Source organism: Carassius carassius, chromosome 21 (assembly GCF_963082965.1).
Source record: "Carassius carassius chromosome 21, fCarCar2.1, whole genome shotgun sequence".
In the NCBI taxonomy this organism is placed as follows: Eukaryota; Metazoa; Chordata; class Actinopteri; order Cypriniformes; family Cyprinidae; genus Carassius; species Carassius carassius.
The window spans coordinates 1,982,073-1,995,499 of NC_081775.1; the positions used below are offsets into that span (position 1 = coordinate 1,982,073).

A 13,427-nucleotide genomic window follows, 5' to 3' on the forward strand; every position below is an offset into this window, starting at 1 on the left:
ACGTGGACCTGGTTCCCCGAACTAGTGCTCCTTGCAACAGCCCCTCCTTGGCCAATTCCTCTGACGAAGGATCTACTGACTCAGAGATGAGGCACCATTTGTCACCCGCATCCAGACCTTTGGAAACTCCATGTCTGGTCCCTGGATGGGACGCGGAGGTTCTAGGTGACCTACCCCAAGAGGTAGTGAACACCATCACTTCAGCGAGAGCACCGTCTACGAGACACGCTTATGCCTTGAAGTGGAACCTGTTTGTTGAGTGGTGTTCTTCTCGCTGAGAAGACCCCCGAAGATGCCTGATTGCGGTCGTGCTATCCTTTCTGCAGCAAGGGTTGGAGCGAAGGCTGTCTCCCTCCACCCTCAAAGTCCAGGTTGCCGCTATTGCTGCGTACCATGACCCCGTGAATGGGAAGTCTCTGGGTAAGCATGACCTCATCGTCAGGTTCCTAAGAGGGGCAAGGAGGTTAAATCCTTCCCGGCCCCCCGTATACCCTCTTGGGACCTGTCTCTAGTGCTTAAATCACTACAACAGGGCCCATTCGAGCCTTTGCATTCAGTTGAGCTAAAGTTTCTTTCATTGAAAACTCTGCTCCTGCTTGCACTGGCCTCCATCAAGAGGGTAGGGGACCTGCATGCATTTTCGGTCGACGATTCATGCCTAGAGTTCGGGCAGGCTGACTCCCAGGTAATCCTGAGGCCCCGGCCTGGCTACGTGCCCAAGGTTCCCACTACAACCTTCAAAGACCAAGTGGTGAACCTGCAAGCGCTACCCCTGGAGGAGGCAGAACCAGCCCTGGCTTTGCTTTGTCCTGTCCGAGCATTAAGGTGCTACCTAGACCGGACACAAAGCTTCAGGACCTCAAACCAGCTCTTTGTCTGTTACGGAGGCCGGCAGAAGGGGAGTGCTGTCTCTAAGCAGAGGATGGCCCACTGGATTGTGGATGCCATAACCCTGGCTTATCAGGCTCAGGATGTGCCCTGCCCGTTCAGGTTTCGAGCTCACTCAACTAGAAGTGTTGCATCCTCCTGGGCGCTAGCTCGTGGTACTAGCCTCGCTGACAGATATTTGTAGAGCTGCGGGCTGGGCGACACCTAACACGTTTGCTAGGTTCTATAGCCTTTGTGTAGAGCTGGTATCCTCCTGTGTTCTCACCTCAAACGGGTAGTGGCACTGAGAGGCCCCAGTTAGTGTCGGCTTGCTTAAACCGCTCCAGAGTGTCCGTACTGTAGACCCTGTTGAGATCCTCCATCACCCTAAGCAGCTGGATGCGGCGGAATGTCCGGCGCCAGACCTTCATGATGAATCCGTGAGAACCATGGAAGGGTGGGTTCCATATTGAGACCTAAGCGGTACTCATATGTGTATAGTCCACGGTCTAGCCTTAGAGCCTGTGTTTCCCCGGCAGACTTCTGCCTTCCCAACAGGGTTTTAATCACCTCAAATTTTTCCGTATACTAAACAGATGCTATATGTGTATTTGCCTCCGAGACCCCCTTCGGGAAGGATGGGGCTTCCGCAGCGTCCCGACTCCAAGCGGACTGGGTACGTTTTCCCAGTGTTATCCAATCTCACCCAGTGAGGTAGTGCTTTGACAAGGGTGAGTGGAGCTACTTGTTCTGAGCCCCGGCCTACACCTATTGGTGCGCAGGTGGCTCGCACAGGGCACTGGAAGGGGCAGCACCCATGGCGCTTTGATAGGGATCCCATATTCGTCAGTCACCGACGTGGCGTCGAGAGTGACCGACTGAAAGGGTCTCAGTTACGTATGGTAACCCTCGTTCCCTGAATGAGGGAACGTCGCCATGGTTGCTGTACCGCCGCTGAGCTGCCGGGTCCCCGGCTCGGCTCCTCAGCGAAAAACTGGAATGCATTGCACTGCCTTCTTATACTCACGCAGTGATCAGCGGCAGCTGGATGCAATAATTGCATGCCAATGTGCATTGGCTCGTTTAGTTTACACTTGAAGCAGATTGGTCTATCGAAGCGATATCCCATATTCGTCGGTCACCGACGTGGCGTCTCCGTTCCCTCCTTCAGGCAACGGGGGTTACCAAACGTAACCGAGACATTTTCAAAACAAATGTTAGTGTTGATATGCATTCCTGCAACTTACACTTCAGATGAGTTTCCCCATTAAAATACAGCTTAATGGCATCAATCTGAGATAAGAAAATGTGTTCTGGATGTTCCTCTGTGTTACAGTATGTCCTGAAAAGTCAAACCAATCTGTCACACACATGCAAACACCAAAAACATTCTGTAGACTCCTCAAAAAGATACTTTAAAGACACTGAATAAAACAAAATTAAGATACTACTGTACCATTCATTCGCTAATAAAACATCTGGATGCTCCAAATCATGTAGTCCTGAAATAGAAGAAACATCTGTTTCATGCTGTTGCTTAATGCTGTTTCAGTTTAGATAATAATAATAATAAAAATAATAAAGATCTAATCTAATTCTAATTGTGGGAGATATTTTCTTTCATCAGCTTTCAATAAGACATTCTGTTTGTTAATGGCACAAATAGAGGCACATGCTTAGATACGCGGTTGGTTTAGGTCATTAGTTAAATTAAACTTTTATTTAATAGTTACATAAAAGTTAGTTATTTAAAACAGCTTAAGTATATAAGTTAGGTCTCTAGATAATGCCAGCCTTTGTTTGCTCAGATACACATTCAGGGCACTACATTCTAAAGGTAAGCCATGCAAGAAGTAAACATTGTCCACTAGCATTACACCTTTAAGCCCACATAAATACAGCTAACAAACATGCATTTGACAGAACTGGTCTTTAAACTTAAAACTGACTTAAACTTATAAATTAAGAAATCAACTGGCCTAGTGAAAAACAGGACATCCACCCAAAGAGCAAACTTGACAAACGCTTCCTGCATGCTAAGCTGATACCTCCATGCTGGGGCTTTTTATTATTTCTTTCTTTTTTCAATCTCCACTCTAAGGTGTCAAGATTGTGTGTGAAACCCCTTTTCTACCTGCATTTTCAGTCCCACGGTTATGAATCATTTTTCATTGTTCACTCATGTTCAAGATGTTGACAATCGAACAGATTATAACCCAAATCAGGCACAGTCAAGGACTGGTTTATTATCTGAAGGATGCATACTTCCATGTTTCCATCTTTCCTGAAGTTTTTGAACAAGATGTTCCTAAGATTTGCTTTCAGGGACAAAGCATACCAATTTCTGGTTCTTTTTTTCAGCTTAGAGCTTAGTGTTAAGGCTAAGGGCCCTATAATACACACAGCACAATGCGACTCAAGGCACAGCGCAAGTGTGTTTGCTAGTTTCAGTCCAGCGCCGTTCGCATTTTCCCGTCAAGCACCACGTCGTTTAATTAGAAAATCCATTTGTGCTCATTTTTGCACCCATGGGTGTGCTGGTCTAAAAAAGAGGTGTGTTCAGGCGCATTGCTGGTGCATTGCTATTTTAAGGAGCTGAAAATAGACTGCGCCATAGACCAACTCAAACCTGGTCTAAAGTCGGGCGCAATGTTTTATCTTTGTTCTTTAAAGAGCGTGTTAGTATAGGCAGGTCCGCAATGCGTACACGCTGCTTATTAAACACAGGGACACACAGCAGCACACAAACATGCCAAATATAAAAAATTAAAGGATTGCAATGCATAAGAATTTTATTATTTAAATTTTATTAAATATATATATATATATATATATATATGCCTACATGTCATAATGGATAGTCATCGCATGTATCAGAATTAGGCTATCTGTTTGCTCGCACACGAGCAGCTCCGTTTCATCTCGGAGACACGTTCTGTCTTTGCACTTGCATCTGTCTCCTGCTCATATTGAATTGATTCTTGCAGCCATGAAAAAGTAAGGCTAGGTCAATCACTCACTGTGAAGCAGTTTCAGAGACTGTTGGGTCTGATGGACGCTGCATTCAATATAATACCATTTGATCTGCTGTACACGATACCCTTGCAGTGGTTTACGACCAAGGAGATTTCCTTAAAGAGCAACACACTTTTCATGATTAAGGTCACACATCAATGCCTTCATGCCTTAGTCATTAGAAAGAATCTTTGATTCTTGGCCCCGTGTTGGGAGTTTCTTGTCATCAAATAAAGCTTACGACAGATGCATCCCTTACAGCCTGGGAAGCGATCATGTGTGGTTACTCAGCTCAGGGTGAGTGGAAAGACATGCATCTTTCATGGCACATCGGTTGCCTGGAGATGTTGGCCATGTTTCATGCACTGAAATACTTTCTCCTAGACTTGAGAGGCCAGTATGTGCTTGTGCGCATAGACAACACTTCAGTGGTCTCTTACATCACACATCATGCCTGTTGCATGTCGGCGCACCAGATACACCTATGGGCTCAGGGAAAACTGCTCACCCCGAGGGCAGTCTAACTCCCTGGGCACCCCAATCAGAGAGCAGACATTTATTTAAGGCAGGTGCTAAGGCCCGGAAATAGAGGCTCCACCCCGAGGTGGTGGATTTAGCGGAGGTGGACTTGATTGGATATCAGGAGACTATGCACTGTCCTCTCTGGTTCTCCCTAATGCAGCCAGCTCCTCTTAAACTGGATACCATGGTGCAATATAGTCTAAGGCTGTGTCTGCTCCCAGAAAATCTTGAGAGAGTGTGCCATATGGTTCCTGGACCTTGAAGCCCTCCTCAACAGTTCACAGTGGGAGATTTTTGGCAACACCATTACATGCACACAAACAAAGAACACCACCTGGATCTGGACAAAATAATGTGAACATGCATTTGACATCATTAAATAGGATTTAACACAAGCATTAGTTCTTATACCACCAGTTTCACTAAGGCACTGTCCACATTTTTAAAGCCGCAGCTTTCTCTACTCGGTTTGCCCATTCGTCCACACGCAAACGCAGCACCAGGTCACTGAAGCCGAACATTTTTTAAAACACCTGCCAGGGTGTTGATATTCAAAAACTCTGGTTGCAGTGTTATTGTGTAGACAGAGAAACTTGAGATTTTGGCTTTTGAAGTCGGAGCCAGCGCTATTACCTCTGCCAACTGGAAACTTTTCCAGGCTTCGGATTTGGCAACATGGCTTTGTGGTTGAGATTATATCACCACCTTTATGCTTGGCATGCTCTTGAAAGTGCATCATAGCATCCGTTTGTGTTTTCATGTGGACAGAGATTATTTATTTTATTTTTTTAAATGGAAGAAGGAAAACTCTGGTTTATAAAAATACCTGTGTAAGCGTGGGCATGGCCTAAGCCTTTCCAGTTACAGACTGATACCAGGGATGTTGGATTAGGAGCAGAGCTAACACAAGAGCTGGATGGAGGAGAAAAGGTAATATTGTATGCACCTAGACTGCTGTGGGGAGCTAAAAAAGCTGTGTAAAGAAAGAGTGTTCAGCGGTTGTTTGGACAGCTGAAAATGGAGACCTTGTCTGGAAGGAAGAGCTTGTGACATCATTACAGATCATTACAGGCAGCGCACAGAAATAACATACATTGAATACGTACTGGTTATATAGGTAAATGGTAATGAGTATGAGTATGTGAATCTGACTGGCTGGGTACATTGAACTGAATTAACCAATTATAATTCTAAAGAGTATAATGGCTGAAATATTTATGTACAGTGTGGTTTGTTTGTGTGGGTTTGTATATAAATGTAAATATATTGCAGTAATTTTGACTGTTCTAAATGAAATCTAATTGTTTTATGCATATATGGTATAATAACTCTAGATTATTGTTGCCTATAGACTGGATACTAGGGATGCACAGATATAAAAATTTTGACAATAATTACAATAATAACAATAATTCTTTAATTATGAAAGCCGATAACCGATATGTTGGCCGATAAATCTAAATCCACATTTTACATAATTTTTGAGAGTCCGATTACCAAAGAAGTCTCGTCATTAAAAGGTATTAAACACTCCAACATAAATCAAACATAAAGCAGCCTTACAAATAAATAAAATAATGCTTAAATAATGTAAACAAGTTAGTGGACAACATTACTTACGTGTAATATATATGTGTTGAAAGAGGTCATGCATGTAAGGACCTTAACCAGAGATATTGTCAAAATCATTAATATTGTTATTATTAAGAGTATTTGGCATTTCCAACTAATGTAGGCCTGTTATTTTCTGACCATTATTAATATGTTACTTTTATTATTAAATTGATATTACAATTAATTTGCTTCGCAACAATTTAACCTGTTAACCAGACCCCCCATTATAGGACTCACAGCTGAAAGTGCCCTACCCTAACTTAAAATTGTAAATGTTCCTTACTGCAGTGTGTTACACACATCATTTTGGTGTCTTTGGAAAGAAGACCCTTTAGGGGTTTAATTTTTATCAACCAGAGTTGATAATGCTCAAATATTAAAAGTTATAGACAGTGAAGTGACTTGAATTTTTTTTTTACCATACTGAGTTTTTTATATATATATATATATATATATATATATATATATATAAATACATGAAATCAGTCCTGGAGACTTTATTAAAGTTTTATTAGACCACATGGTAAGACAGGCTAAGATCAGACACTGGCAAACAGGAACAGAGGATACAAGACGAAGAGTGGTGCATAGGCTGGCGTGGATCTGCGAACAATACCCAATAGGCTAGTCCAATGGGGTCATCCGTATCCAGGTGATGATCAGGCAAGGGGCAGACAATCTCCAACGGGGCAAGACTAGAGAGGTAAACTAAGGCAAGCAGAAGGTCAAGGCAAGGGATTAAACTAGAATGATTAAACTAAAGCTAACAAAACTCGGCAAGCCTTTTGTAGAGCATGTGAATTGCCCTCAGATGTGATTGTAATCAGTGAGATGCATTGTGGGAACTGTAGTTAAGGGTGATCTGTGACAGTCTGTGTAGTGCAAGAGTCAATGTAAAGCACCGGCAAATTCTGCTGTCGATCAGACAGAAGACTACAAACCAGGTTGTTACAAATAGCACATCACTGCATAACTGACACGCTGTGACTCGCTGCCTGTGAGGAAAAAAAAATAAAATAAGCTATTAGCTTAGGCTACTCCTCACTGAAAATGTTTTAAAAACGTCTTTCAAAACAGGTTTATTATAGCCTACAATAAATTATAGGCCTATAGCCTAAATAAAATTGTTACGCTTCAGTAACAATTTATCAATTTTATGCACCAACTTTCAAAAACAACTTGTTCAGCACAAATAATGTTTCTACTCATTGTTTTCACTATGTTCGGGCCACTAGAGAAACATTAAAGAAATAAATTAAAATGGTTATATATACTGTAATGTTTGAGTTGCTTTAAGAAAACATGATTACGTGGTTGTTCCAAGAAGTAGATTGGTTGATAGGTCCTGCACATGTTGAGTTCATGGCTAGTGATGAGAATAAAAGGATTCTGTTGTCCTGTTAAGACCAGTGTTTTCATTTAAAACCTTTACATGGTGTCAGAAGTAATTGACGAGCACACAGCCTCAGAGGAATGGCAAAATTCAACCCCCCTGGAGTGTTCTCCATTTGATCGTCCAAAAACTTGGCTGACTGGAAACAACGTTTTCAGTGCTTTCGGAGTGCTACTAAATTGGATAAAGAAGATGGGGATGTCCAGGTCAGTTCATTAATCTATGCCATGGGAAATGAAGCCGAACATATATTTAAATCCTTTATTGAGAAGGATGACAAGAAGAAATTTGATGTTGTGTTAAGAAAATACAACGAGTATTTCTTCCCTAAACGAAACGTGATCCACGAGCGTGCCTGCTTTTATCAAAGAGCGCAGCACCCATGTAAAAGGCTGAAACCTTTATTAGAACTTTCTATGATTTATCGGAACACTGTGACTTTGGTGAACATAGAGATGAAAACATCCAGGATCGGATAGTCGTGGGCATACTACAGTTAATATCTGATCTCACATTAACTCAAACTATTCAATATGTGCGCCAGAGTGAAGAAGTAGTGCATCAAGTTCACCAGCAGGAAGAGGCGTGCACTGCAATACAAGATATTGCAGAAGGAAGAGCAGCAGACAGAGGGAAACAGAAATGGAAACCTAAAAGGAAAAATGACAAAGAGCAAGGAGAACCAAAATGTGGTAGATGTGGAAAAAATCAAACACAGACGACGAGAAAACTGCCCAGCAATAACATCAACATGCAACAAATGTAAAAAAGTGTGACACTGGGAAAGAATGTGTCACAGCAGGTCAGTCAGAGACGTGACACAAACACAATATTTCCTGGGTGCTGTTACAAATTCACAACGAAATGATGAGCAGTGGTCTGTGAACATTACAGTTAAATTTAAAATTGACACTGATGCGGATGCAAACATCATGTGTGAAGAAACGTTCAGCATGCTTAATCCAAAAAGAATGTTGGAACAGACAAATGTTACACTGTGCAGTCCTGAAGATCAACTAGAGTGTGTGGGGAAATTTCAAGCCAGTACCACATATAAAGGAACTGTGTACACATTCCCAGTGTATGTTATCCATGAACAAAATGTGAACAATTTGCTAAACAGATCCACTGCATTCTCAATGGGTTTGGTGAAACGCATTGAGGAAGTTCACAATGCATTTGGTGAGTGTGGTACCCTTAAAACAGAACCTGTTAAAATCCAGCTTAAGGAAAATGTTCAGCCATATGCGGTACACACAGCATGCAGGAGTTCCATTACCTCTTATACAAAAAGTAAAAGAAGAGTTGCGGCATATGGAAGAAAATGGAGTCATAGAGCCAGTAACAGATCCTACAGACTGGTGCGCACCTATGGTGCCAGTACCAAAACCAAATGTAAAGGTACGAATCTGTGTGAATCTGAAAAATTTGAAGCCGTTAAAAGGGAAAGATATGTTCTGCCAACCGCAGAGGAGATAATCGCAAAACTTAGTTGTGCAACAGTCTTTTCATCTTTGGATGCCGTCTCTGGGTTTTGGCAGATACCCTTACACCCAGAAAGCAGCAAATTGACCACATTCATAACACCATTCAGAAGGTACTCCTTTAGACATCTTCCTTTTGGCATTTCAAGTGCCCCAGAAATATTTCAGCAGAAGATGACAGAAACTCTGCTAGGGCTTGAAGGAGTATCTGTGTATATGGATAAAAGCTAAACCGTGAAAAGTGTCTGCTGCGACAACAACAACTTCACTTCCTTGGTCACTTGATCGACAAATCAGGCACGAGACCTGATCCTGAAAATGTCAGAGCAATCTGTGAGCTCTCACTGCCACACAATGTTCAGGAACTAAAACATGTACTTGGAATGTTTAATTATCTGGGCAAGTACATTCCAAATCTGTCGACAGAAAGCAAAACACTATATGAGTTTTTGAGGTCAACAGCGGTATGAACTTGTGCCTATCCTCAGGAAGCAGTATATAATATATAAAATATATCCTTATAGCGCATAAAATATATCCTTTCCACTTCTCCAGTTTTGTCATTCTACAGTTTGTCTCTACCCACTGCTGTTTCAGCTGACACTAGCAGTTATGGCATAGGTGGTGTGTTACTGCAGTTGCACAATGGAAACTGGAAAACGGTGGCGTATTAATCACAAAGTTTGTCTAAGGCTGAGACCAGATAAACCCAGACTGAAAAAGAATGTCTGGCAGGCGCCTGGGCTTGTGAAAAATTCAAAAAGTACCTGATTGGCCTTGAACACTTCAAATTAGTGGCAGATCACAAACCATTATTACCTCTTATGAATAAGAAGGACTTGGACAATGTACCGCTGCTATGTCAGAGACTACTTATGAGGCTGATGAGATTTAAACTGACTGCTGAATATGCTCCAGGGAAAACTTTGTTGGTGGCTGATGCAATATCATGGAGCTTGTTAGCATTTAAAGAAAATGACCTCAACACACACTCTGATGTGGGGTGTTACATTGCTGCTGTTGCTGAAGGCCTGCCCGCAAGCCCTTCAAAACTTGAAGCCATTCAGGCTGCTACAATGGCTGACGACAACTTGCAAATTGTTCGGAAGTATATCCAGTAAGGATGGCCAGATTATGTTGACAACATTCCAGTAGCATTTCGATAGTTTTTCCCTTTCAAGAATGAGCTATCTGAGCACAATGGAATACTGACTAGAGGAAGCCGTATGTTAATTCCAGATGTCTTGAGAGCCAATATTCTAAACAGAATACATGATTTGCATCAAGGTCTGACAAAGTGTAGGGAGCAGGCCAGTACATCTGTGTGGTGGCCGGGCATTTAATCTGAAATCAAACAAAAGGTTCAGTCCTGTCAGGCCTAGAGATGAAACAGACACAGCAAAATGAGCCCCTCATCTCAACACCCGTTCCAGATAGGCCTTGGAAAAGGCTAGCTATTGATCTGTGTGAGCACAACAAGCAAACTTATCTGGTTGTGTCTGACTATTTCTACAAACAAAACTAACAAATATTGCTACAAGTGTGACTGTATCATATAATAACTGCTGTTAATAATGTTCATCATCTGGCTGACTATGTCCTGTATTAATTTTTCTGAAAAATCCTGTCATATGCACAAAAACTGACAAATGGTGACACTGATAAGCTACTAATATTGTAGAAAAGTAATTTTCTGTAAAGTTGCTTTGTAATGATTTGTAAAAAGCGCTATACAAGTAAACTTGAATTGAATTGATTTCTCTCGATTTCTTGAGATTCTTCACATGCCAACAACTACCACCTCAGAAGTAGTGTTAAAACTGAAAGCACTATTTGCCAGGTTTAGCTGCCCTGGTGAAATAGTTTCAGACAATGGATTGTGAGCAGTGAGTTCCAGGAATTTGTAAAAGAATTTGACTTTCTGCACATCACATCTAGTCCACATCACGCTCAAGGAAATGGACATGCAGAGAGGGCAGTGCAGATTGCAAAGAAAATTTTGCAACAGAAAGATCCTCTGTTGGCTCTGATGAGCTACAGGGCAACTCCTTGCATATCTACAGGTGTTAGCCTGGCTGAACTACTTTTGGGCAGAACGATTAAAATAACACTTCCAATGCTTGAGACAAATCTTCAACCTCGGTGGCCAAATCTGAACGATGTAAAGAGAAAAGTCTCCATGGAAAAGCAAAAGCAAGCTTTCTACTTTAATCGTCACCATGGAGCTAAACCCTTACCATTGCTGAGGACTGGTGATGGTGTACTCACTAAGTGAGACCATCAAAAGTCCTGGGGAACAGCTGTTGTGTTCACAGGCATGAGTACAACTCCTCAATCTTTCACTATAGAGACACATCAAGGGAAAAATTTGTGGCGTAACCGTCTTCACTTGCAGCTCATCCCTGATTCAGCTGGAGGAACTCAAACTCTGGTCCAAAAAGAACAATCATATAAACAGCAGCCTGAATCTACTTTGAACACTGGGAAAATTTTGTCTCAGGCCCCAAACACAAAAACTGGACAGCTGATGACTAGATCTGGCAGAATAAGCAAACCAGTGAATAGATTAGATTTGTGAAAAAAAGAAGAAGGAATATATGTTAGTCATATTTCGTTTAATAGAGAAACAATTTTATTTAATGTGGTTGGAATAAGCAAAATTAGAAAATAAGTTTTTTGTTTAATGATGTTGAACATTTTATAATACTAACGAGAAATATTTAATAAATATTTTAAATAAAAAACCTGAAAAGGGGAGATGTAATGTGTGTGTTGCTTTAAGAAAACGTGATTACGTGGTTGTTCCAAAAAGTAGTTCTGCACATTTTGAGTTCACGGCTAGAGACGAGAATAAAATGATTCTGTTGTCCTGTTAAGACCAGAGTTTTCATTAAAAAACTTTAAATATACCACATATTAGGAGATTCGTCTCTCGTCATCTCTGAGAGAATACGAACTGTTATTTCGTCGTCAGATGCCGAAAGCGCCATCAGTTTATACTTTCACTATCATGGTGAAAGACGTTCACTGGCATAAGTTTGACTTGCACAAAGTTTGCACATTGCTTGTATGATATCCACTGAATGGCCTTCATGGTTTAAAACAGAAGTAGCCATTTCCAATATTGTAATGCACCTGTGCCACAACCTGATAAGTCAGATGTGTCGTGGACACGCTATTGGCTCTCCCTGTAACAATGCGCTGAAACACAGCAAATAAACCTAAATAATTCACAACTTTTTTATTAAGGTAATTGTAACGAAGAGTCAGAGACATTCGGATCCATGTGGAATGTTTATTCAGGACTCGTAGTGTTAACCCTTTAGGCGCCAGAGGTTTTTTCCTAAAACCTTCAATTTTGACATCTTAATTTCAAAAATCTATATCTTAAAAGTGATAAAAGATAGAGACTTTCTGTCAACTATAAAAATATTAAGGATGACCCAATGTTTATGTAGGGATTACATTTTCTCATCTAATTTGCATATTAAAAATCACATGTTTAAATGATAAAATGCAGCACTTCTTTCCCCCCAAAATGTCCCTCACCTTCTGTGTGCTATATTGCACAATACTGAATGCTCAGGTAAATAGTAAGTAGTAAACAAACTGTGTAAATCATTGGTAGAAAAATGGTAGAAACAAACTGAATGCATGTAGCGGTTGGCCTTTTGCTTTAGAGATTTTCAATTTACTACATACAGCAGGCAGTCTGATTCCATGTATGGGGCACATATATATAATTCATATGACACACAAACACAAGTAGACAAGACCTGTTTAGTTCGAAAGCAATGCCCCGTGTCACATCGCCTATGCTCCTACTACGAGCAGCGCTGCCAGATCTGCCTTGCGCTTGCGCTGAGTGTACACAGCTTGGACTACTGTCATTGTCATTGCGACTCCAATCCCTGCCTCCACGTTGCCCCATAACTGTCCTATGAATACTTCAACCTCGTCTAACATACCCAGTGGCATTAAACAAAGTCTCCACTACAATACTGTCACCGCGATTGTGGAGAGGCACACGGTCAGAAGACAAAGCTTCATGTCTAGCGTGGTAAAAATCTCCCTTCTCGTTCCCTGCAACACTAACACACCTGCTAATTTTGCGATGAACACTCCGACCCTGGGAAACATTGTTCCCACCACTGACATTGGGCAAAGAACCATCTACATTGGGCAAAGGATTCAGCGTTTGTGCTTGGTGTAGGGCTATACTTTCACTTTCAGTATCACCGTCATCTTCTGAAGGCAGATAATCCCCTTCAGAATCAGGGTCCGCGAATAGAAGTCCCAACACTTCATTGCGGGTTTATTGATAATCTAATGCCAATACTTACTGACGTTGACAAAATTGCTCTGATAAAATGGCTCACTCTCACACTAGCTCCGCTTTTGTTCGCACTGATTCAATGTGCTCTAGCGCGAATATTTTGTATAGAAGCATGACTTTTTTTGAGTCAGAAATGAAGTATTACATGTCTGCCATCTGGTGCAGGGGAGGATGAAATTTGACACCCTATTTGACA

At 41.5% G+C, this 13,427-nt stretch overlaps 1 protein-coding gene across 2 annotated transcripts in view; it reads right to left on the minus strand.

Moving 5' to 3' along the window:
- cacna2d3a (calcium channel, voltage-dependent, alpha 2/delta subunit 3a) overlaps positions 1–13,427 on the minus strand; it is a 243,042-nt gene that overhangs the window by 57,215 nt on the left and 172,400 nt on the right. For both annotated transcript variants that reach the window (XM_059503008.1, XM_059503007.1), the window contains 2 exons: positions 2,324–2,369; positions 2,115–2,209 (listed from right to left, as the gene is read on the minus strand). In XM_059503008.1, coding sequence (XP_059358991.1) covers positions 2,115–2,209; positions 2,324–2,369 — 141 coding nt within the window. The remainder of the gene's footprint in view (positions 1–2,114; positions 2,210–2,323; positions 2,370–13,427) is intronic.